At 35.0% G+C, this 26,329-nt stretch overlaps 3 protein-coding genes across 11 annotated transcripts in view; 2 read left to right on the forward strand and 1 right to left on the reverse strand.

Moving 5' to 3' along the window:
- Positions 1-1,184, reverse strand: part of LOC129801383 (rho-related BTB domain-containing protein 2) — a 47,799-nt gene extending 46,615 nt beyond the window's left edge. For 8 of the 9 annotated variants that reach the window (XR_008751690.1, XM_055846344.1, XM_055846342.1 and 5 more), the window contains exon 1: positions 521-1,173. The gene's annotated coding sequence lies outside the window, so the exon portion shown is untranslated. Of the gene's footprint in view, positions 1-520 lie in introns of all 9 variants that reach the window. The other variant, XM_055846343.1, reaches the window with a different exon arrangement.
- Positions 1,185-4,029: 2,845 nt separating this feature from the next.
- On the forward strand, positions 4,030-16,768 carry LOC129801385 (FAS-associated factor 1). Its single transcript, XM_055846349.1, has 11 exons — positions 4,030-4,234; positions 4,401-4,469; positions 4,569-5,092; positions 5,166-5,367; positions 5,444-5,538; positions 5,616-5,734; positions 5,796-5,941; positions 9,766-10,332; positions 16,182-16,304; positions 16,388-16,465; positions 16,532-16,768. The coding sequence occupies exons 1-11, from the start codon at positions 4,196-4,198 to the stop codon at positions 16,610-16,612; spliced, it is 2,043 nt and encodes a 680-aa protein (XP_055702324.1). The 5' UTR covers positions 4,030-4,195; the 3' UTR covers positions 16,613-16,768.
- A 100-nt stretch (positions 16,769-16,868) lies between these two features.
- Positions 16,869-19,009, forward strand: LOC129801386 (cell growth-regulating nucleolar protein). Its single transcript, XM_055846350.1, has 2 exons — positions 16,869-18,809; positions 18,867-19,009. The coding sequence occupies exon 1, from the start codon at positions 17,003-17,005 to the stop codon at positions 18,803-18,805; it is 1,803 nt and encodes a 600-aa protein (XP_055702325.1). The 5' UTR covers positions 16,869-17,002; the 3' UTR covers positions 18,806-18,809; positions 18,867-19,009.
- Positions 19,010-26,329: the final 7,320 nt, after the last annotated feature.

A 26,329-nucleotide genomic window follows, 5' to 3' on the forward strand; every position in this document is an offset into this window, starting at 1 on the left:
ATTATGTACCACATATGCAGAAATCTTACTTGTGAAGTCGTGCAACATTCCATTATCATGATTAACAAAATTGTTGGACATGGGACAATATTTTCATTTTAATGAACGTTTTTGAATTTTATCTGTACATTGACTTTGACTATTTGTTAACCCCTTTTACTGAGGGGGCGACAGTAAATTGCATTTCCGCACAAGAAGTGCAGGGAGTATCTTTGTAATTCTATTGACACTTCGAAGAAGTGTTTTGTAAACAGCACTCATCAATTGATTTTCCTATTGAATGTGTGTATGATACATTTGAGTGCCATTTTTTCACATTTCCATTCCATAACCAAAAATAGAATTTCTTAAATATAGTTCAGACCACCATCGATTTCCTCAAAAAACTACCCACGATTTTTCTCAGTTTGGAAGAAATACAGACAGTGAAAAAATGTATAAAATATAGGAGTTAGTGTTGGGAGTTAATTTTAGATCCTTATTCGATTATTTGTTTTGAGAAAAAAGAGCTTTTGGTTACCTCATGCAGTTTAGAAAGACGTCGAAATTGATGGCGATTCTACGATAAAATCCATTCAATCGTGATGTTGGGAAAAACAGAAAAACACTATCACCTTATCCCGTGTTTTCTTTTCGATCACTAACGAACGACAGAGAGACAGATACTGCGGGATAGGAAGAGAAAATATGGCAGGAAAAGTAAATATTCACACACTTTGGTATCTCTCCCCCACTTTTCACCAGAATCCCCTTCTCTTTTTAGTCCTCTTTTAATCAATTATTTCTCTGCCGCAGTAGCCGACACAAACTCACAAGAAATGCAAAATTATCTAGAAAACTAATTCACAGAAGAAATGTTCAAGAATAAACTTGACTGGAGAACTGGAAAACCTGTGAACCACTGTTTTCCACCTTCTTCCAAAAGTTCTTTGGGGCTTTTCGCAATGCGTCAGAACAAGTTCTCCGTTTGGCAGTTGATGCCACACAAAACACCAAAAATTTGTAGAAATAAAAGAAGACAGCAAGTAAATTAATGGGGAAAAAAGACACACTTTCTTGCGAAGAAACGAGCAATCTTTCCACTTGAGATAAACACTGAAAACACACTGAGAAAATAGTAAATTTCTTCAGAGACGCAGAGCCCAGAGCTACTTTTTTTTAAACTTTGCACGTCAAACGAGACTGCGATCCCAGTAAAAATTTTCTCTTCATTATAATTATTTAACAGCGCCACTTCTACGTGCGAGTAATCCGTCAACTAGAAATGTTATCTGATAAAAATCTTCAAACGAGGCGTTTAATTCTCGGGTTTATTTTATTTTATTATCCCTAATATTTTTTTACATCACGTTTCTATCATTTTCATACCCAAGTTTTCCAATGATCTATATTGTTAATGATAATATCCTTTTTTAAATATTAATATTAGTAAGATTAGAAACCATTAAAAATATATTAGAAATAGTGTTCATTCTAGCTATGATTTTTTTTTACAGAATACTTTTACAACTTGCAATCTCAATATCAAATTATTTTAAAATTTCAAATATCAAAAATAACTTTTTGCTTTACGTTTGCGCATAGGAAATATGAAAGAGTTTGACTTTTGATTTAATTGACTCCAGTCTAGCATACAGCCTAGCTAGCAGATGGATAACACAATAAAATAAAGTTAAAGTTAAAGTGGTAAAAGCGGTAAAAGCCTTCAGATAAAAGGAACAAAAACTTGAGAAAGCATTGAGTTCTAAAAGAATTCACATTCAAATAGCACAAAATATATCAATCTGAATAAATAAAATAAATTTTGATTGAAGCACTTCAATTTCGTTAAGTAGGATCGATAATTCTTTCGGTTGTGATGCACCCAAGTCTTTATTTGAGCCCAATTATTTAATCGGATTTTCTCTCTAACCACTGAGTAAATATGGCTGTCTGTTTTACTTTCAAATGATTAATTGTATTGTAACCATTGTAGCATTAAGTTAATGTTAATGTATTGAAAATTGAAACTATTGATTCATTCATTCAATTGACTAAACTCAAAAACTCATTACTAAAATCTGAATGGAGCTCTGTTTGAGCCCAAGTGAAACGGGTGAAACCGTGAAACCATTGAAACCTATCTATCCATAGACCCATTGAAGTTGAAGTAATTTAAAGCCCCACTGTTTTTGACATTACACAGCTCTCTCCATCCGGCTGACAGCTGCCAAATACTGACGGTTGATGAATTCAATTTTTTTTGCTAAGTAATGCAGTTTGTCTAGCATGAATTATAATATTATTTTCACTTTATCGAATGTAATACTTAATTGTGATACAAAATGAAACATAAGAGCACCACAAAGTAAATTCTTGTAGCAGTCAAATTTCCCGCCTAATAGCAATAAATGCTCTGCTAAGGTAACCCGAATATTCGAGACGCAAATGTATTCCTTCTAGGCCAGCGACTCTGGTGGTGGAGAAGACGACTGTGTCAGAGTTAGTCGATCGTATGATCTCAGTGAATACGGACGTCAGTACTTGGTGAGTCGTGAAAGTGTTAGGACGTAATGCGGATGCTCGTGACCCTCGCGACAGTCTGGAGCTCACACCAGTTAATGCATAAGCAGGTCACTCTCAAATATTATAGATATTAGAATGGATTGTTGGTTTCTCCCTTACATTCTGTTGTTTTTCGACAGAAAATAAGTTCACACAGCGAAAAATAGAAAAACAGTTGACCTTAAAAAAAAACCAAGTGTCATTATGTCCCCCTCCCCCCATTAGCCGGATATCGGAGAGAGCTGTGTGTAACGTATTTTTATCATAAATAGAGAGACACAGACACCAAGAATTAGGTTCTACAGTAGACTTTCGCTTATCCGTGGACTCTTTTTCCGGGTGACATAAAAAAATCCGTGAGACAGTTGAATTTTAAAAATTTTGTTGATATATTTTCGCCGTTTTGGGTTTTTTTTGTTAAAGCAAATGTGCTCTATCTACTGTTAATTCTTTCTCACATTGTAACTTTTTTGGACAGTACGCATGTTTAGAGAGAATGTCGATTCAGTCAGATCAGAATTCACTCCATAAATTTGCAATGTAAACAAAAAAATCGTTAGATTTCAAACAATTTGATGTGTATCACTCTCAAAATCCGTGTGACATTTCGGTCCCGTTCCACGGATAAGCGAGAGTCTACTGTACATAAATTTTGTGTTATAAGATTTATTGTTGTAATTTTAGTTCAAATAATTCGAATCCAAATTCAATAAATACAAATTGTTTCCTAACCACAAACTGCGCTTGAAATTTCAACAAAAATGTCTTCATCTACACTACAGCAAAATTTCCAGAAAAAAATGTGCAAAACATTTTGATTTTCTCTGATTTCTTTTTTTTCGGCCAAGATAAAATTAAGAAATACAGTGCCTGCTTCGTTATTCAGATGATTGGGAGACAATATGAACGATGTCCGCTTCGTAATTCGGATGGATTTTCTGAATTTGTTCAACGTCTCGAAAATATAATACAAGGTTTTCTTTTGTAGAATTGGAATAAAAGTTTTAAAGAAGATTAAAAAGAAATAATTAGAGAATTCTATGCTATTATACTTCATTTATTAAACAAAAACATCACAGGATAATTCATTTTCATTGCTGAACAGACATGCATACATGATTTCAAAATTATTTTAAATGTTACCGTCGATAACTCGTCCGGATTACGCCGATCCGGATTAGAGAGCGGGAACTGTATGAGTAATCTTTCATAAACCATAACCATAACCAGAAACCATCAAAATAAAATATTTTAACAACTGGTCCAAATATAAAACTTTTTTTTTTACTTTTTTGTAGTTTTTTTTAAATTAACAAATGTAGAAAATATTCATAAAATTTTGTACAGAAAACAGAAGAAATTATTAAGATTTATCATTAATCTGTACGAAATATCTGATTTTTCAAAATTATCCGACGTGCCCGAGGAAATTTTACAGAAATGTCTAAGAATCTCAGGAATCCGTTTGTAGACTAAAATTTTGTTGGGATGTGAAATGTGGTGAGATAAATTTGTGGTGAGTTCGCGCAAAATATCCACCAGAGGACCCAGTTAGGAAGAAGAAGAAGAAAGAGAAAAAAATTCCAGGAAAATTTGTGCAGAAAAAGTGCTTTTTACCCAATATCTCGTGCATTTTAGCAGTGGTGTGAGTATGGCAGAGAATCGCGAAGAGACCCTGGCGAATTTTCAGGTGAGAAAACTGTGGAAATCAGTAAATTTAAGCCATGAGACTTCTTTGACGTGAAAATGGGGTTATGTTGCAGTGAAGTGACTCTGAAATTTTCCTTTGTCTCTCATTTTGGGGGCTTAATGCGTAAAATCTAGTGGAAAATTACTGATAACCTGAATATTTGCAGAATATCACGGCTATTGATGATGTGGGTGAGGCTATCTATTTGCTAGAGGAGAGCAATTGGGATTTGTTGGTAATGTCATTGATACATGGAAGAGATGTGAAGGGTTGAAGGGTGCATTGATGGGGATTTATCTAACGGAAATTTTTGGGGGGTATTATCTTTTTTTAGACGGCAATACACAAAGTCATCCCACAAGATGATCCTCCAATGGAAAATCCACCACCCTACAGCGTTGCTTCATCGTCGATGGCAACAGAAAAGTTGAATTTGAACAATCTCGATGTGACTTCCAATTCGAGTGTAGAACCAATGGCAGGAACACCGTCCTCCTCCTTACCAGTGAGCATTGTGTACAACATTCCGGCAACGAATAGTCGCACAGCTGGCCCATCCACCTCCAGCAACAATGGATTCTTCAGTGATGCCCAGCAGCGTCCCAAAGACGTCAATTTTACCATCCACTTCAACAATCGCATGCACAATATCGTCATCTCGGATCATGCTACGATGGGTGAACTCAAGACGCGCATCTACGAAGCCACCAATGTGCCACCGTGTCGGCAGGCTCTCAAAGGCTTCATGCCCTTTCGCCATCGAGACGCCCAGAATGCCCAAGCTATCCTCAAGAATCTCAATGTGGCGAGAGACAATGTCCTCGATCTCACTGATCTCACGGATTTAACTGATGATGGGTAAGTACCATCGAAATCAAAATTTCTTATTTCCCTCTAACTTTTTTTCTCTTTAAAAATTTTTCTTTCCCAGGGACTCACCATCTCGGCTCAATGAGACATTTAATTTGAACATAAATATCCAACCGGAGGGTAGAACAATTCCACTTAAATATCCAGGCTCCCAGACAATTCTCGAGGTCAAATCGGATGTCTTTTCCATCACAGATATCGCTGTGAGGCATCAAGTTTGGTTAGGATGGCCGGACAATGTTTCCAATGATACTTCATTGGCTGTAAGCAAATGCACTATATTCTCTTATTCCACTTTTAACGCACTCTATATTCCCTTTATTTTATTTTTTTTTCTAGCAATCTGGAATTGATCTCGAGCACAATTTAGTATTAAAATCCGCAGAGAGTTCTTCCTCAAAGAAATCACAGAGGCAAATGAGATCAAACAATAGGTAATTTTAGAGAAACTCAATATCAGATCTGGCCAGAAGATCACCAAAGATTTTTTTGTTGCATTTTTTTTTTTTAGCACCATAGAGCTGGATTCTGAGAGTTCCATGGAGGAATACGAGGATGCATCTGAAGATTTCAATGCAGACGATGATCTTTTTGCAGAGTCTCCACCCCAAAATCGCCTGAACTATTTGAGTAAGTTCACCAGGATGATAAAAATTTGGAAAATAAGTGACTAATAATGGATTTTTTTTAGTGCCTGACCAAGTGAGTGACGAGATTATTGGAAGCATTGAATTTGTCCAGAATTACATTCAGCGATACGGTGAACCCCATCCGGAATTCTATCAGGGAACTCTGTCGGACGCTTTGGCTGAAGCATGTCACAAACCAGCTAAAGATGTGAGTAGTAACTTTTTTTTTTTAATTTGTAATATTCTTTGAATAAACTACCTAAAAGGGACAGATAATCCTACCCGGCTTATGTAGGTGAGATTCTTGATGTGAGCTAACTCGGAATGCATGCAAATTCGATTTAGAGCTGAAGTTGAGGGACGCCATTCAGTTATCTTGAATCAAATCCGTGAAATTATACAAATTTTGTATTTAAACCAAAATATCAAAGATTTGGATGGAGTGACAGAAAACTGATATATGGGTGAAATGTAGATCATAATGTTCTCTATAATTTTGCCGTAGAACTTGATCTAATCGATTAATCAGAAGCCGAGATAATCGAGGTTGTTTGTTTCTGAACTCGTTTTTTCGACCAGAGCGCCCAAAGTGTTCATTTGGTGAACTTCAACTATATCAAAGAATTGTTGTATTTTGTGAGACTTTCCATTTAACTCTTTCGCGTCTTTAGGGTAATGTCATGACTCGGGGAAAAAAGTTTTTTTTGGGTATTTACATTAATTGAAATCTATCTGTTCGTGCACGACATCATAATAGAAGGATGTAAGATTCTTGGCTCATTTTCTCAAGACTCCAGTTAGATTTCAATTAATGTAAATAGCCAAAAAGAAACTTTTTTCCCCGGGTCATATATGACCCTAAAGACGCAAAAAAGTTAAAACCCTATTTTAAGTGTCTTGGTCGAGTAGAAGCAGTCAAATTGGCATCTGAGTGGTTTCAAAGCGTTATTATGGGAAAAATCAATTTTTTCACACTTAAACGGCAAAACCGGAGAGATAGCTAAGTCTGAGCGGAAACTGATGTATGGACAAAATGTAGACACAAATGTCCTCTACAATTGTGTCGAAGCAATCATCAAAATCGGTTGAGCGACGGTCGAGATAATTAAGGTTATGTGATATTAAAATTGGTTTTTCGACTGTGGCGCTACTGGTGTTCGTCCCACGAAGTTAAAATGATCCAGAAAGTTGTAGAATTTTGTAAGATCTTTTATTTGAGCTCTCACTCATCAAAATCGGTCAAATAGAACCGGAAATATATTTTCTTTTGACTCGTGAACTTTGACCACTCATAAGGTAAATGTGCCAGCGATCGTCAGTGTTCCTCGGATCGGAAGGTTGTCCCGGGTATTGGCACCCCAAAATAAAATGTAGGGGAAACTGGGGCACCACCAAACACGGGGTACCACCAAGCACTAATTTTTATTTCTAAACTACTTGGACTATCTCGACTATTTCTTCAGTGGACAAGCATCCCTATAGTGCCTATAAATTCCTATCGGTCTTATCCTCTGATATCCAATATCCGATTAAAAAATCGCAGTGTTTGGTGGTACCCCGCGTGTTTGGTGGTGCCCCAATTTCCCCTACTTTTAAAAATTAATCACTGTATTCTAGTAATTTTCTTTAGCAAGATGCATCACGTTAGTTTATAAATCTACAGAACAAATTTTGTCGTCGAGTTTCAAACAAAATTGCTATTATTTACCTAATTTATTGAATCACTGTATCAGAGTTTTATCAAAAAATCCGCCATTCATCACATTCTTAATATTTCACGCGAGAATTTGTCTGTAAGAATATGAGGAATTATGTTTGATTGAACTTATTTACAAATTTGTGTTAACTAAAAAATTAATATTCAGTGACTCTAATTTCACTATCAATACACTTTTTTAATTATTTCGGCAAGGAATATTGAAAATAAATTATTTTTTGAGAACAAGTACATTTTCTTTCATCTGTTCCTCGAATCGGCACATTTTTTTTCGTAAAAAAAATTGAACTCAGCGCGCTCAGCTGTCATCTTCACAGCCATTATTAGATGTTTTTGTTGTGATAGAACAATTTACCAGTGAAAGTTTCATTAAATTTAACAATTTTAGAAGTTGTATCATGTGAATACACAGTACGCAGTGTAAGAATGACAAAGAAGCTTCAATGAGGCCCCCTTCCGATCCGTGGAACGCCTGATTAAGTCCCTTCCGATCCGCGGAACACATTGCATCCTTACAATTACACCTATATATTATTACTTTCCATAATTAGCAAAAGTGTCAATACACGAAAATAGTTAAATGGATCACTAATATATCAATTGGCATGTAAAAAAAAAACCAAATAGTGTTTTGGAACTCATATATTCAACTAAATATGGAGCCTGTCTATTAACATTCCGATCCGTGGTACACTTCCCTTATCTCTGGTTTGGAGACGTCCTAGACTGGACTACAACACTCTAAAATTTGATTAACTTGCACAATGCCGTTTTAGAGAAAAATCGTAGGTATTTTTTTTTCTTTGATAGGTATAATCAAGGGCTACAACATACTAAAATTTCAGCCCGATGCACAATGGAATTTTTGAGTTATTTAACTTAGAAAACTGAAAAATCTTCTTTTTAATAATTGCGCCCCTAGCGGTAGTTTTATGAACTTGCGATATTAGAAGGGGAAGTGGCACTTCACGAGAGCTTTCCAAAACGCCCTCACTTTTTAAATTCTGACAATTAGAACCGGAGTTATGGCCATTTTAAGAAGTTTTTTGTACCTTTATAGCTCGGGTCAGGGGGCTCGGGGGACCTTAAGTTTAGTATTGCTCAAAAGCCCTAAGACCCAGCTATAACATACTAAAATTTGAGCCTGATCGATGTCATAGGGGCGCAGCTATTGAGAAAACAAAAAAGGGGGGATTCAAAATGCACCAAGTTGCAATTTTCACCCGATAACCTTTGCCGAAAATCGCATGTCGATATCTTTCTTCATTTAGGAGCTATTAAGCTCCAAAGAGCGGCCGGACGGACGGACGGGAACGGTTTTTAGCCATCCATATATTCGTGATCAGGAAGTGGCCAAACACATTCTGGCAAAGTTTGGGGCCGATCGGAGGATATTAGATTTTGTTAGGATTATACACTGATGAGAGAAATCCGAAAAAGTTAAAATAACATTCCTGAAATGTTAATTTTATCCTTCAGTACTGATCCGAAATCGGTGTAAGTATTATGCTTTTTAGGTGTATTAGGGGTTAAAATTACACTTTTCATGTTAATTTTACCCTTAAAAAGGTTTAAAATAACATTAAAAAATTGTTGATATATTTTTACACCTAAAAAGTGTTAAAGTTATGAGGAAAAAAAGTTAATCGCACCCTCGTTTTTTTTCTCAGTGAATAGACCAAATTCATTTATAACACATGGAAAAAAATGAATTGTTCGAAGCATAAATCCCGAAGGTAGCGCGCTTTCCCTTAAATATTTCGTTTCACCTCTTTCGCCTATTAATATTTAGGCCATTTAGGCTTTTAAACTATTGACATATATATTCATTGCCTTATAAAAATTTTGACAAACGAATTTGACTTTTTTTTATCAAATTTTTTTTAAGCATTTTTTTTTAAATTAATTTTCCTCTTAAGGCCTCTACACATCGGGAGCAATTTTTGTCAAAAATTGCTTTTTTGAAGGAAATTGCATGCAATGCTGCAGGTGGAAACGTCAAAATTCTGTCAAAAATGCAATTTTTGTCGAAAATTGCTCCTAATGTGTAGAGGCCTTTACAACTAAAAAACTAAATAAGGATAATGAGTTTTTCTTAAGAGCTCTTTTTTATTCTAATATAAAGAGGTTGAGCATTTTAGTGTTTTAATAAGTTTGTGAAGATCAATAGATTTTCATGCAATAGTTTAAATATTGCAATATCTTTTTAAATTTACAGTTATGAACTTTGCAAAATAAAATTATTAATTTGCATTTTCTTCCGAAAATTAGGATAATGTAAATTTTTGAATATTTTTCCTTTGGGGTATTTGCAGAGAAAACTTCTGGCTATCTACCTTCACCATGACAGTAGTGTCCTGACGAATGTCTTCTGTGGCCAATTGTTGAGTTGCGAAAGCATCATCCAGACCTTGATGCACAATTTCATTCTGTACGGCTGGGATTTGACATTCGAAAGTAACAAAAATATGTTTCTGTCGGCAATTACGGGTGCCATTGGTACTCCGGCATCCATCACAGTGCGAAATATCCCAATTGATCGTTTACCGGCGATTCTTATCATCTCCAAGAGTCGCAGTAACTGTGAGGTGTTCAGTGTGATACACGGAAATGTAGGTGTGGATGATCTCCTGTCGCAACTGATGGAGTCTATTGATCTCTACACGGAGCAGCAGCGTGTGGAAATCAGGGAGGAGAGCGAAAGAGCGGCTAGGGAGCAGGTGCTGATGGAGCAAGATATGGCGTATAGAGAGAGTTTGGAGGCGGATAGGGCCAAAGAGGAGGCAAAGAAGAGGCGTGAGCAGATGCTGGCAACTGAGAGGAAGCGCCTCGAGTCAGAGAAGGCAGAGCAGGAAGCCAGAAGAATAGCTATTCGGCTTGAAGTGAGTATCGTTTTTTTCTTTTTTTTTTTGCAGAATTGTAAGAGTGACTGAATATTTTTGTATTTCAACATTCTTAGTTATTTAAGTACCTTCGTCTATTTCCAAATGGGTTATTTCATCACACAACAATTTCTCAAGAGCACACGTTGGGCGAAATTGTGAACAAAAGCACATTTATTTTTATAGTTTTTCCCTACATGATATTTCTTAAAGATATTTAAAGAAAAATATAAATATTCTTCTTTAAGAAAATCTTTTCTAAACAAATTAAAAAAAAAAATTTCCTAAAGTTGCTTGCAGATTTAAAATAAAAAACAATTGAAAGAAAATTTTATGTTTTATCAAATATTATCAAATATTACTTCAGGATGTCGGAAAGAGTATTTACACGCCCTATCGTAACTCATCAAAGAGACTTTTTATTCTCTAAAAATAGCTTCCGGAAAATAACTTAATAGCACATTTTCTTGTTTAGATAGAGCAAAATACTCTGCGACAAAGTTGTAGAGAGCGATAAATTTTCTATAAAAATGTAGTATAATTAGAAATCTCTCAGGTGTTCTAGAAATCCCTTTTTTCTAAATGATATATTACCAAGCCAAATACATTTTCACTAATTAGTAAACATGTTTACTTGTATGAATCGTCTAAATAGGGTCAGTGTCAGTGCACCAAATATTTTTAATGCAAATTGATTTTTTTCTTACTCCTTTTTAAGGAGTGTTCCTTGGAACCTTGTAGGTAGTTTATCGTATTTGTTTTCTCCAAAATTATTCTTAATACATTTTAAAATGAATAAAAATATAGGCATAGCTTTGGTGGCATATTTCGGCCACCTCCATTTTCATATAAGTTCCATGCCCTTCCGGAATTCTTCCGAAACCTGTTTCTGAATGTAAAAACTAGAAATTCATGGAAATTAGAGGAACAAAAGAAAATGGACGAAATTGCAAGCTGGCCGAAATTTAGTACAATTACCCTTAAAGAAAAAAAAACACATGCAACTTTTTTAGATGAGTATTAAATAAAGAATCTCAGCTAAATGGTGAAAATAGTGAAAAATAATAAAAATGTTAAAAAAAAATTGTCATTGGAGACTTCCATTCAGGGGTTAGGTGGGTCACGCAGACTCAAAACATAGCATATTAGGTGAGATTCTTAACAATCTCACCTACTATAATCCTAACAAAATTTCATGTCCTCCGATCGCGCTCAAACTTGGCCAAAATGTGTTTCGCCACTTCCTGATCACGAATATATGGGGGGCTAAGTTACGTTCCCGGCCGGCCGGCCGGCCGTCCGGCCGCTCTTTGGAGCTTAATAGCTCCTAAACTAAAAAAGATATCGACTTGCGGTTTTCGGCAAAGGTTATATATCGCATGAAAATTGCAACTTGGTGCATTGACCCCCCACCCCCCACCCCTCCTTCCGCCATTTTGAAGACCCCCCTTTTTTTGTTTTCTCAATAGCTCCGCCCCTATGGCATCGATCGGGCTTAAATTTTAGTATGTTATAGCTGGGCCTTAGAGCTTTCCATCAATACCAAACTTAAGGTCCCCCGACCCCCCTGACCCGAGCTATAAGGGTCCAAAAAAAATTTCTTAAAATGGCCATAACTCCGGTTCTAATTGTCAGAATTTAAAAAATGAGGGCTTTTTGGAAAGCTCTTGTGAAATGCCACTTCCCCTTCTAACATCGCAAGTTCATAAAACCACCGCTAGGGGCGCTATTATTAAAAAGAAAATTTTTAAATATTAAAAGTTAAATAACTCAAAAATTCCTTATGCAATCGGGCTGAAATTTTAGTATGTTGTAGCCGTTGATTATACCTATCAAACAAAAAAAACCTTAAGTCGATCCATAACCCCTGACCCGAGCTATAAGGGGTCAAAGTTCGAACATTGACCGGCCTCTATCTCCGGTTCTAATTAACATATCGACATAAATTTTACCTTTTTGGTTTCGTCTCGATGAGCACTTTCAGATGGAAGTTCAAAAACTCACCACAGGTGGCGCTGTGATAGCGTCAAAATTCATCGAAATTCAAAGACATTTTTCTCAAAAACGGCATTGTGCAAGTTAATGAAATTTTAGTATGTTGTAGTCCAGTCTAGGACGTTTCCAAAATGGTGCGTATGCGCGCTGTGGTTTCAATAGAACCGGAGATATGAGGGGTCAAAGTTCACGAAATTTAAAAAATCATATCTCCGGTTCTATGTGACGGATTTTGATGAATGAGGGCTTAAACGAAAGATCTTACCAAATGCTACAACTTTCTAGAATATTTGAACTTCGTGGGACCAACACCAGGGGCGCCACAGTCGAAAAACCAATTTCAATATCACATAACCTCAATTATCTCGACTGTCGCTGAACCGATTTTGATGATTACTTCGACATAATTGTAGAGGACATTTGTCTCTACATTTCGTCCATACATCATTTTCCGCTCAGACTGAGCTATCACTCCGATTTTGCCGTTTAAGTGTGAAAAAATTGATTTTTCCCATAATAACGCTTTGAAATCACTCAGATGCCAATTTGACTGCCTCTACTCCACCAAGACACCTAAAATAGGGTTTTAAATGGAAAGTCCCACAAAATACAACAATTCTTTGATATAGTTGAAGTTCAACAAATGACTACTTGGGGCACTCTGGATGAAAAAACGAGTTAAGAAACAAAAAAACCTCGATTATCTTGGCTTCTGAGTAATCGATGAGATCATGTTCTATGGGAAAATTATAGAGAACATTCTGGTCTACATTTCACCCATATAAGACTTTTCTGTCAGTTCATCCAAATCCTTGATATTTTGGTTTAAATACAAAATTTGTATAATTTCACGAATTTGATTCAAGATAACTGAATGGCGTCTCCCAACATCAGCTCCAAATCGAATTTGCATGCACTCCGAGTTAGCTCACGTTAAGAATCTCACCTACATAAGCCGGTTAGGATTATCTGTCCCTTTTTAAGTATATAAAGGTACAAACATTTTAACTATATTTTCTAAAAATTTCATTTCGAAATTTTAAAAATTCAGTTATTAGGATCTAATTTTTGGAGACGCTTTTCGAAAAAAAAACACTATTTTTTAGAGGACAAGATTTCTCAGAGTATATTCATCTGACTTAAAAAAAAACTAAATATTTCTTGTTGACTGATAGATTTTTTTTACCTTAGATTTTTTTTGAAACCGCGGATAGCACTAAAGTCCAATCAACCTCTTTAGAAACTCGGACATCTCTTTTAAAACCTAATAAAAAAATCATTCAAATATTTTTATTTTCCATCGAAAGAATATTAATCCTGTAGCGACTCTCGAAATGATAGCTGCTATTTTTGTAGCTAATATAAATAAATATTTATCAACAGTTATATTTGTCATATTCTTTTTAAAATGGTACAATAAATAGTTCAATAACGTGTAAAAAGTCGTTATACTTAAAATTTAACAAATACAGATTTATTAATACTATCGGTTCGATAGCATCAAAAAATAATCATTCCACTTCTTATTTTGTAATAATTTGGAAAAGCTACAAACTACAAACCGCTATTTTATAAACAAATTACAATCAAATGCATTGCGTAGCAAACCTTCTACTTTGCAATTACATATAAACATAAGAAGAAAATAACTTTAGGTAGTCAGGAAAAAATATTTGCTTTATGGGACACCGGTGTTCCAATCGTCCTTAAGGGAATTAGTTCTTCTAACTTACCATTTTAACCTAAATTATAAAGTAAGAAAAAATACATTACTTTATAATCATTTATCATCAGTTTTATTTGTATAAATTGAGCATTGCAAACTTTAGAAATATGCAAACTCAACATTTGCCTCTCAAAAGACATAACTTCATATAACTGGGTTAACCCTTTAACGACGAGACACTTTTTACGGACTGAAAATCAACAATAAAAATTAAACTGAAAAACATAGTCAATGATAAGTTTAACATCTAACCTTGGAAAGTCCAAAAGAGTCAATTTGATTCGATTTGATTTTGACAATTTGATTCGTTGTATTTTGTGCTTCTATGAACGATAGGGACAAAAATAGCCCAAAAATTTAAGTAATTTTTCTGACAATACCAATGAATAATATTTTTCGCTTTAATGAAAAATGTTAAGTATGAGTATTGTAGTTTTTATTGCCAAAAGGGTGTTGCTTAAAAAATATTAGAAGTAGGGTAAGTGTGCCAAATTCCGGCCAGCTTGCAATTTCGGCCACCTTTTTTGTTCCTCGAATTTCCATGAATTTTTAGTTTTTACATACTCTAGAGATTATACAATGCAAAAGAATAACAAAAAATGTAGCTTCGACTAACGAGATGACGTGAAAAAGATATTACAAGAATCCCAGAAGGGCAAGGAACTATGAGAATGAAGGTGGCCGAAATAGGGTACCAAAGCTATGTCTATATTTTATTCATTTCAAAATGTATTCAGAATGATTTAGAGTAAATAAAGACGATAAACTCTTTACAAGGTTCCATGCAACACTCGTTCAGAAGAAAGAATAAAAAAATCAATTTGAATTTAAAATATTACATTTCAAACTTAAGACTTTGACGCTTGCATGCAACTATGCCGAAATTTAGCACACTTAATAAAATCAATTATGAATTTGAGAATTTAAAAATTCGCCATTTTTGAGCTTAAATATTTACTACATATCAAATAGCTAGAGACTTGCAAAAAATATTGTAAATTCCTTCAGCCTTCTACTTTACAATTATGTACAGACATAAGAAAAAAAATAACTTTGGGTGGTCAGGAAAAATTATTTTCTTTATAGAATACCGGTGTTCCAATCGTCCTTAAAGGGTTAATAGAAATTGATTTTTTTTATTCCTTCTACTTAAGGAGTGTTGCTTAGAACCTTGTAGACAATTTATCGTCATTATTTTCTCTAAAATCATTTTTAATACATTTTAAAATGAATAAAAATGTAGACATAGCTTTGGTACCCTATTTCGGCCACCTTCATTCTCATAGTTTATTGCCCGTCAGGAATTCTTCCAATGCCTTTTTCACGTCGTCTCGTTTGTCGAAACTACATTTTTTGTTATTCTTTTGCATTGAATAATCTCTAGAATATGTAAAAACTAAAAATTCATGGTGATTCGAGGCATAAGAAAGGTGGCCGAAATTGCAAGCTGGCCGGAATTTGGCACACTTACTCTAACGTTGTATTTCGCTCTAAAAAGTTAGAAGAAATGATTTTTTCTGACCCTCAATTTTTGACCTTCTCGTCCTTAAATGGTTAAAGGGAAGTGAGACAACTTTGAATTGGGGCAGCTTTAAAATAGAGCTTTTTTCTCCTATTTTAAATTGAAGATAAACTTTGAAGTTAGGGAAAGGCTTTGATCGTTCGCACATTATATAATTTAGCTCCACAAACCATTTCTGAAGCAAAAATACATTATGATAAAGCTTAATTTAATTTAAAAATAGTTATAAAAAAACCCAATTTCAAAGGTGCCCCACTTCCCCGTAGTCCTTTTCAGAACCAAGTTTTTACTAATTTATTAAATAATGTTGCTTTTTGTGTAGGGTAAAGTGGTACAAGTTGGAGAGTGGTACAAGTTGGACAATGGTATAATTTGGACAGGGCTTTTTGTCTTGATAAATTTAGTACTTCATTTTTATTTGTATATTTTTAATGCTTTACTTTTATAATTTGGTTCCTGGTGCTTAAAAACAAATTTTGTACTGTATTTATCAAGAAAAAAGTCATGTCCAACTTGTAACGGCGAATTATCCAACTTGTAACACTAATTCCAAATTATAAACTTTACCCTAGTAGATTATGAAAATCCTGTTTGGTTAATTTGCAGGCTGAGAGGACTTTGCCTGCTGAACCAGATGCCAATCATCCAGCTGGAGTTACGAAAATTCGTGTTCGGAAGCCCAGTGGAGATTTTCTTGAGCGGAGATTTACTGCCGATACCAAATTGAATGTGAGAATTTTTTTTTTTCATGAAATTTAAAAAAATGACTTTACAATAATTAAAACATCGTTTGTTTTTTTTTTTAATTCTAGATTCTACTAAACTACATAACGTCTGTAGGATTTCCCGTGGCGGAATATAAAATGTTCTCTGGATGGCCAAGGAAAGATGTAAGTGATTTTTTTGGTTTTCATTGAATGGGTTTAATAGAAGGATTCTTTTGGGTTACTTTGCAGTTAACAACGATGAATACCGAAGACACGTTGAAGAATTTACGTCTGTGTCCGCAGGAAACAGTGATTCTCGAGGAGCGATGATTCTTCAAAGACTGGCCACAATTTGTCCCAATCCTTTTTGATCAACTCTATTTGAAGATGGAAAACTCCTTGGCATAAATTTGTTTAATAATTGTCGTCAAGAGGAAACAACTTATTTATCTGTATTACTCTTAATTACAATCTCTCAATTTAAGAGATGAACGTTTTTCTTTTGAATTGTCTTTTTGAATAACGGATGGATTTGTCCTCTGGAATTTCTGTGGAAGTTTCCGCAATGGTGGTTGTCTTCGCTGTGGTTACTGATTGACGCGATGTCAATAAGAAGTCCCACGTGTTTTGGAAACTGTAAATTTCCATTGAAAGTGGTTTTTTGAAGTGAATTTCTCAAGGTAATTTGGCTTAGAGGAAGGTCCTTAGTTCCAGGAGAAAATGGTGTTTTTCACATGCAATCACTGTGGAGATAGTCTGAAGAAACAGGCTGTGGAAAAGCATTATGCATGGCAAAAATGCAAGGGGGCACCGGTATTTGTTACTTGTGTGGATTGTCTCAAGGATTTCCGGGGTCAGCAATATGTAGCACATACCAAGTGCATCTCAGAGGCAGAGAGGTACTATGGCAATGACTACCAAGCAAAGCCATCTCAAAATAAGGGACAGAGGAAGCAAGAAGCCTGGATAGATATCATTCAGAGTGTACTGAAGAGAGATGATTTGTCCTCACGCCTCCGGGGGGTGCTCCAGATGCTCACGAAACATGAAAATGTACCCAGGAAGAAAGCTAAATTTCTCAATTTTATGAAAAATGTTTCCCGCCAAACATCTGAGTATGATGCCACAAGGATTTTTGATCTCATTGAGGAGGAATACACAAAATCGAAAGAGACTAAAAATGACGTGACTTCTGTCCAGGAGAGTGTGGAGCATGCAACTGAGAATGGTGTGCATGACGAAAAGGAACATCATGAGGACAAAAAGTCCAAGAAGGCGAAGGAAGTTGCAGAGAGTGGGACATCTCAAGAGGAAACAGTCCAGGAAAATGGAAAGGAATCATCTGAGAATGCCGTGAGTGAACAAGAAGATCATAAGGATAAAAAGTCGAAGAAAAGGAAGAAATTAGCAGAGAATGGAGCATCTCAGGAGGAAACAGAACAGGGAAATGGAAAAGAGGAGCATTATGAGGGCAAGAAGTCCAAGAAAAGAAAGGAAATACTAGAGAGTGGAACATCTCTGGAGGAGACTGTGCAAGAAGATGGAAAAGAATCATCTGGGAATAGTCTAACTGACCAAGAAGAACATCATCAGAACAAGAAATCGAAGAAAAGAAAAGGAATAACAGACAGTGATGGAGGATTTGAGGAGGAGGCTCTGCAGGAAAATGCAACAGAAGCCCTTGAGAATGGTGTAAATGACCAAGAGGAAAATCACGAGGGCAAGAAGTCCAAGAAAAGAAAAGGAAAAGCAGAGAGTGGAACGTTTCAGGAGGGAACTGCGCAGGAAGAAGGAAAAAAATCATCTGGGAATAGCCTAAATGACCAAGATGAACATCATCAGACCAAGAAGTCCAAGAAAAGTAAAAAACTCTTAGAGAATGGAACATCTCTGGAGGATGCTGAAGATTTTACAAAGAATCTGGAGCAGGAGGACGATCAAAAGAACAAAAAGTCAAAGAAAAGAAAACAGGATCAAAGAGAAGAACAGGAAGATGTTGAAAACACTATAAATAGTCCGGAAGCACCTGAGCCCAAGAAGAAGAAAAAGTCCAAGAAAATTGAAGAGAGTGTAGCAGAAGCGGATGAAGATGAAGTCCAGGAAACTCCCAAAAAGAAACAAAAACTTCAGAAAAACATAGAAAATACAGTGAATACGGAAGAGATAGTCCAGGAAGCATCGCCAGAATCCAAAATTAAGAAGAAAAAGAAAAATTTGAATTCTCAAACTAGTCAAATGGAAGGAAAATCTTCCGGGAAAAAGAGCAAAAAGGATAAGGAGACAACAAAGCCTACTGCATCTGAGACCCCGTTTCCCTGGAAAGAAAACATCTTTAAAATCCTGAAGAAGAACAACAACAAGATAGAAGTGGAAAAGCTAAAGAAACGCCTTCTGAAGAAGTACCAGAAAATGTATCCGGAAGAATCGGGTATTAATAAAATGACCATAGGCCTTATAATGAAGAGAAGACTTAGGAAATTCAAATTGAAGATGGAAGGTGATTTTGTAACACTGAAAGTCTAAAATGGTAAAATAATTTAATTTATAAAATTGCATATGATTATTCCATACTTCCTCTTTGCAGATATCCCCAACAACAACAACAACAAAAGCCTCCAGAAAAATATGCTGACGAATACAATGGAATGATGATCAAATTGATCATGATTATCGATTGCAATTCTGTAAGAAAAAAAAAAGATAAAATATAATAATGGTGAAATCACATTCAAATGACTCTTTCATTCCCCATTAGATGACTTCTTTTGTGATTTTATATTGATTTTAAATGCATTTCACATTGGAAATCAATTAATTTGCGGTTGACTCCAAATTGGATGCTATATTTCATTGTAAAAGTTCAGTTTAGTGATTTATTGGAAATTTTCTTGTTATTTTGGTTTAAGCAAGGGGGAGATATTTGGGTGAAAATGTGTACACCACTTCCAGGCCACTTCTACGTTTTGTATGGAAGAGGCCTTCGCACTTCCCAGACTTCGCAACACTCTCGAAAATGTGGCAATACTTCCAGCACTTCTTGCACTTCATACACTTCTCATACCTAACCTAGAAATCAGTAATTTATTTAATCTGATGAACAATCTGATTAGAATAAAAAGTTTTTAAAAAATCTCAAAAAAATATTTTTTACACATTTTTAAAATTTTTCTTATATTTTGATTTTCTACCGCCAGATGAAGGGGTATAAACATATATTTTGCATTTTCCTAAGAGACTAGTGAAGCTGCTTTTGGAAAATAGAATCTCAAAAAAAAACGTAATTTCGTTTGTAATTATTGAAACTGTACTGAAAAATCTGCAAGAGTCCAAAAGTAACGTATGGCCAGTGAAATCTGCACAAAGTTCAAACAGAATTTTCTAATATTTGTACATTGTTGTATTATATTTTTTTACATGTTTTGAAAGGTATATGTATGAACTTATTTCAGGAAAAAATCCGGTCCGATCTGATGAGCTTTTCGGCACATTCGGGGAACTTCCGCCATTGATGTCAAAAATGTGGATGTTGGCATCTTCTTCAACTCTCGTTTTATTTTTCCCTTCAGCGTGACTTCGGTTTTGGGTCGAAAGTTTCGGGCATACACCTTTCACTTAATATTAGCCCAAAATGATTTAATAGGCCTCAATTGGGGTACGTTAGGGGGAGCTTTCTTCCTTCTTGACAACAGGTATGTCAAGTTCCTCCAATGCGTTAATTGTCTTCCTTGAGTAATGGCTGGGTGCTAGGTCTGGTCAGAAGATCACATTGTCCCTTCGATTATACTTTTTGATGAAAGCTTCCAGCTTAGGCAAGCAATCTCTGATATAGACGTTAGAATTTTGCGATACACTCTTTGTGAGGAACGCGGGCTCAGACATTCCAGCAGCACTGATTGCAAGCTACAAAAGGACCTTTTTCGGGTACTTAGTATGCTCAACGTACTTATCTTTCTTGTCTACATTGTCGTCACGTACATAATAATACTGCCCCTGCCACTTATTACCATCCATGGTGAAATAGGACTCATCGTCCATGACACAAACAAAGTCGTTCTGAGCGTGAAAAACATTTTGGATCAAAAGAGACAAACGAATTTTCTGAGTCTTTTCCTGAGTTTCTGAGACAGCTGGCTTCGGTTTTCTGGTTCTCCTCTTGATTCCCATAGACTCCAGATACTTCTTCACCGTTGTTTTGCTACATTCAAGTTTGTTACCAAGCTCACGGTACGACTTTGCAACTTTATTGGATGTTAACTTGCAAGTTGAGCCCGCATCTTCGATTGACTAAGGGTGCTAAAATTTCCAGATCCCTTAGCTCGTGTAGTGATTTTTCGCTTCCCATAGTTCGACAGGATGGTATAAATACTCCTTTGCGATATTCCCATAGTCACAAAATGTTTTACGACTTCAGATTTATTCAATGTGGGATGACTGTCCTGAAAATTACAAACTAATTTTCGTCTATACTCTTCAGTATTATTTGTGGGAGCCATGTTTCCTAACTAAATCTAGCAAAACTTTTATGTCATGTTAAGAACACATCTGGCAACACTGTAAAGTGGTATAAAAGTGACTGGTGTATACATTTTAATTTTTTTAAGCCTTCAAACTTTTGTGCAGATTTCACTGGCCATACGTTACGAGTGCAACAACTAATTCAGCACTTCACACGTATCTTCACTTTCTATTAAGCTTGATTCTCACTCTGGTTCAAAATCCTTTAAAATTAAAAGGAATGGTTTTTGATGATTTATTAATAAATTTTTTGCAACAATCTTGGCTATTTTTTCTGTATCTTTTTCGCTATTGTTATATTACATCAATTTCTCATCACCTGTCGACAATCGATCCAGAAAAAGTTCTTCATTGCAACATAAGGGAAGTGTACCACGGATCGGAATGTTAAGTGACATGCTCCCAGCTGAAAATATGAGACCTCAAACACTATTTGGTAGTGTTTCATATGGTAGTTAATACATTAGTGATCCATTTAACTATTTCCGTGCATTTACACTTTGTTATTTACGCAAATTACTAATGTATAGGTTTAAATTTAAATGCAAAGATGTAGTGTGTTCCACGGATCGGAAAGGGGTGAACCACGGATCGGCAGACGTTTTTGATAAGGAATTTTCTGCTTTCTTGGCATCCAAATCACTTTACAGTCTACAAGGCTTCATAGAAGCTTGTGAAGTGTGCCGATCCAAGGAACAAATGGAACAAAACGTATTTGTTCGCAAAAAAATAATTTATTTTCCATTTTTATTTCACTAAGTATTATTTTTTTTTAATTAACACAGTTTTGTAAAACATTTCAAACATAATTTCTCATATTCTCAAGTTCTCATGTGAAATTTTAAGAAAGTGATGATTGGCGAATTTTTGGCTAAGAGTGGTTTTCACCGGAACTAAAAATCTTAACTAAAAGTAACGTAGTCTGAAAAATATGTATGTATTTAGACAAAAAAAACTTTATATTTGAGCGCTTCCACTTCCAAAGACTTCCAAGCACTTCATTTTCACCTGTACACCACTTCCGAACCTAATATCTCCCCCTTGGGTTTAAGATTTCTCTCATTTCCCTCGAGATTGACCCAAAAAAAAAATTGAAAATCAGGTGAAAAATCGCCCCTCAGAAAAGCCGGATGGGAGGATTAAGAGCGAGATGATGTGTGAGAAAATTCTCAGTAATTGTCCAAGGAGGTGCAATTCAAGTTGAGAAAATATTTGCATATATGGGCAATATAAAATCTTATAAAATGATGATAAATTGCCCCGAAAGATGAGAAATAATTTGCATTTTAAAGTGAAAGGTGGATAATACACGGCTCTCTTTGGGCTCAAAAACACACAATCTTACATCACACTTCTCTCTGGAAAAGATGCGATTCTTTTATCAGCTCACATTTATCGTCTCTTTTCGCTTTATATTTACAACAAAGTTGATTGATGGAAGATGATTTGAAGGGGTTTTTTCTAAGTAATTTGCCGACACTCTATTCACTTTCCGAAAAAATGTAAATTTTTCTCAACTTAAATAAATGTGGCAAAAGAGCGAAAGGTCTTCGCAATTACTCATGGTCTCCATGCGTTAGAAAGAAATATATTAATGTATTTTCTGAAATATGCATATTATGCAATGTTATTCACGCGAAGCATAGGATTAACATGTCAATTTGAGTAATCTGCTTTTTAGTCCTCACACGTTCTAATCTGTTTTGCTTGCAATCACAAGTCTTTTTATGCAGTTTTGAAGCCTTTTTTGTATTAAAGAAGCAGCAAATCATATTTCGCTGAATGCTCGAAATCTTTATTTGCTATACACCAAAAGTGGTTTCAAACCTATTGAGATAAAAAAAAACTAGGAATTTGATTGTGGGCTGAAGCAGTTTGGTTAGTATTAGGTCAAGTTAAATATCTTGAGCTTTTATGAGCTTAATTTTGAAGATGAAATTACCATAGTTAGGATTATCCGATTTAGATCAAATATGCGCCGTTTTGTTTTTTTTTTATTATTTTTGTCCATGCTGTTGAAGATAATTTCATAATTCAACGATTGAAGAACCTCTCGTCCCTAATGGCCTCTACACACTAGAGAAAATTATATCAATATTTAAGTACAGTATAGTTAAGTCATATTTGAACATATAAATGACATTTCTCATCTTCTCACTCCTCAAATTTGAACATTATTTTCAAAAACATAACGGAATTTATGTAAAATTTACTTTTTCTAAATTAAGGAAAATAACTTTAAAGAATTTTATCAATTGAATTTGTTGTTAAATAGCTAGAATTTGTTGAGGAAATTAATATAAGACGACAATATTGAAGAAACACCAGAGAAAAATTGTTCTAATTCAGACTCTTTATGCAAAATTTCTTTTACATAACCTCATATTTTACATTTTGAATGCAACCGTCGTTCAAATTTGAGGAACTCAACTGTAAATTCCCTGCGTTTGAGTAGGAAAAACTCTTCAATATGGACATAAATTTCTCTAGTATGTAAAGGTCATAACTGGTGAAAAACTGGTGATTTATGTCATATTTCTGGCTAATTTTAGTTAAATTAAGTGCTACTCTTTATTGTTAATAGTACGTGAAGTTTTCAAATGAAATATTTCCCTATTTCGTGAACAAAAAGGGTTTTTCTGAAGTGTCTGAAAATGCTTCAATAGGAAACCCTGGAAATATGATTTTTTCTTGGAGAAATTTTCTTATTGTTTTAGATGGGAAATGAGAAAAGGCCATGAATAAGAACAAATCCTGCACTCAAGAGCAACTCAACAAGTTTTTGGAAGCCTTTTGTCGCGGTTTCACTTACACTGTTTGTCTCTAATTAGAAACTTTCCCTTGTCTCCATTTGGATTAATTAATTTCCAATAGAAGCATTTTATACTCGCATATTTTTCTTGTATTTAAGAACTTTTCAAATTATATCTAAAGAATTTTCACTAAATAGTAACATTCTAGAAGAATCAAGGAGCAAATTTTATGTAATTCTCTTCAGAAAAAATATGAACTTAACGTGTTGAATCTTCTGTCAAAGTTAAAGCGTCTGGAAATGGTTTTGAATTAGGACATTTACCCTATCCAAAAAGCGAATAAAACGATTTTTGTAAAAATTCGAGTTGTTCGACTTATATTGTGAGTCGTCGAATACAATTCTTTGACGATACAATTGAATTTTATTGAAAAAGTAATTTCTGCAGCAGATTGAACAGTATTTCAGTAATAAAATTAATAAAAAATAATATTACAGTAAAAATTAAACTTCAAGAGTAAATAAAACAAAAAATCATAAATATAACTGCACGAAAATAGTGAAATATTCTTGGCATTCTTGGCAACGGAAAATTTGAGAGGGTTAGAACGGTTAGAACCCTAAACCATTTCGGAATTATCAGTTTAATTTAAAAGTATTTTTAATCACCTTTTCTCTTTCTAACAAAATTGGATGGTTCTGTTTCAATTATTTACTAACTCATTTGATTTATTTAATAACCAATTTACTAATTTACTAACAAAAAATATTTATTCCAAAGTGGATCATCGGTATCCGCTCCGAGCGGCGCCGATTTCTCCTTAGAGCGTATTATTAATGTTAGACTGTGAGTTACCCTTCGGGAGGGGTATCGTAGAGAGGATTAGCGTTGAGAGTTAGTTTATGTTGGATCGTTGTAGGCATCGTAAGGAATAGATCATTAGGAGGAACGCTGAGAGTTCTGGAGAAACCTCTGGCGGCCAAGTCGCTCATCCATGCGATTCTCTAGGGCTTCGCCCTTACAGATTCCGCCCTTACAGATAGATAGAAAGAAAAATCAAAATCATTAATCTTATATGTGACACCACGGTGACAAGATCAACTATTTAGCGATAGGGGATTCTTCGAAGACCCTAAGCCACTGTCCTAAACCGTTCAGTATCTAGCTGGACAGCTAGAGAGACGGACATAGAATAAAGTTCATTTTTGAAAAGATGGTGCTACAAGGGATGTTAAAAAAATGATCATAGGGAGAGGGGGGAGAAATGGAATTTCAAAATATTTATCAAATCATTGGATATATATTTTGCACTCTCCGTAGTTCGAGCAACACCTAATATTTTTAACAATCTTATTTGCATTTAGATACAAAGCAAATTGAACTGAAGACGATGCTCTATCACCTAATACTTTTATCCAATTTAATTAACCTCATTAACCTAAAATGTTCATTTACACGCTCTTTTCGTTGATCAATTTGAAACGGTCTTCATGTTGAAATGTTTAAATCACTTTTGACTATTTGCAATTGATCAATCTCCAATTGAAATGCGAAATGTGGTGCCTCAAACACTGGAATTGTTGCGTGGATTGTCCAGAAAATTCACGCGCAATCTCTTGCTTTAACAATTGAGAGAAGATGGTCAATTAAAATTGCTAAATTCCCACAGAGATACTATATATAAGATACTCCTATAATATTAATTTCTCACAATCGCCAATTTCATAAGAGTTTGGGGGACAAGATGGTATATAAATTTTTCGTATATTCAGTTAGGAGAATATATGAGATCAAAATTATGCAATAGATTTGGACATAAAAATTTTTCTGGTAAATTTAGCAGAGAGAGGACATTCTCTCTAGAAAATTCAAAACTACTAATATTATTACCTAATCGCAATTACAAGAAGATACCCATGCGGAGATCACATCGCGCCAGAGAGTGATCAAAATGAAAGGCAAAACTGGGACTTCTAATTGATTTTCAACGTGAAACATAAATTGCTTCTTTGCAATTACTCGAGATCGCTTTTTTTCTCATCACCTGGGCATTACAAATTACTTTCACTCTTTCCATGAGTGTCGATCTTCTTTTTTCCGCACCTCCACCTTCTTCGCCATCGCTAAAGCATCAGCATTTTTGTGCTACTGAAACTCCCACATACTTTGCCACAATTACAAATTACCTCTGGCAGGTCTTTGCGATTTCCTCATCAATCTCCATCGCCCAAGTGACTAGAAATACCAGAGCAGATTGAAAAGATGACTGGTATCGCTTGAATCTTATTCTCTTAGGATCTCTTGGGAAGATCATTGAAGGGTTAAAGCAGCAAGAGAATTAAAAAAAATTGTAAGAGTACACATTTCATATGCAAAATTTGCGAAAGATTTAACTGATTTTGTGGTAACGGAGATTATTTCCAGGGAGCGCGATATCGCAAGGAGATTAGGCAAAGAGAAAAGTGAGATAATGACTTAGTGCAGATCCACATTTCCTTCATCGCATTTTACCATCACTGGTATTACGTTTAAATTGCATTGTGAGCATGGGTTCAAAACTGTTGAACTTTTAACCAAGGAGAAGATAGACCACTCTTGTCAATTTAGCACAAAAAAAAACTCCCAAATATATTATGTAAATGTAAATAGATGAGCACTATTTTTCTCTATTTCAATAAGCGATTAAATAATTGTTTAGTCTTTTATTTCATCCACTTAGGAGTGGGTTTTGCAAAAGAGACTTGAATAGAAAATTATACACTTATTAGATACGTGATCG

Source organism: Phlebotomus papatasi, chromosome 2, assembly GCF_024763615.1.
Source record: "Phlebotomus papatasi isolate M1 chromosome 2, Ppap_2.1, whole genome shotgun sequence".
Classification (NCBI taxonomy): domain Eukaryota; kingdom Metazoa; phylum Arthropoda; class Insecta; order Diptera; family Psychodidae; genus Phlebotomus; species Phlebotomus papatasi.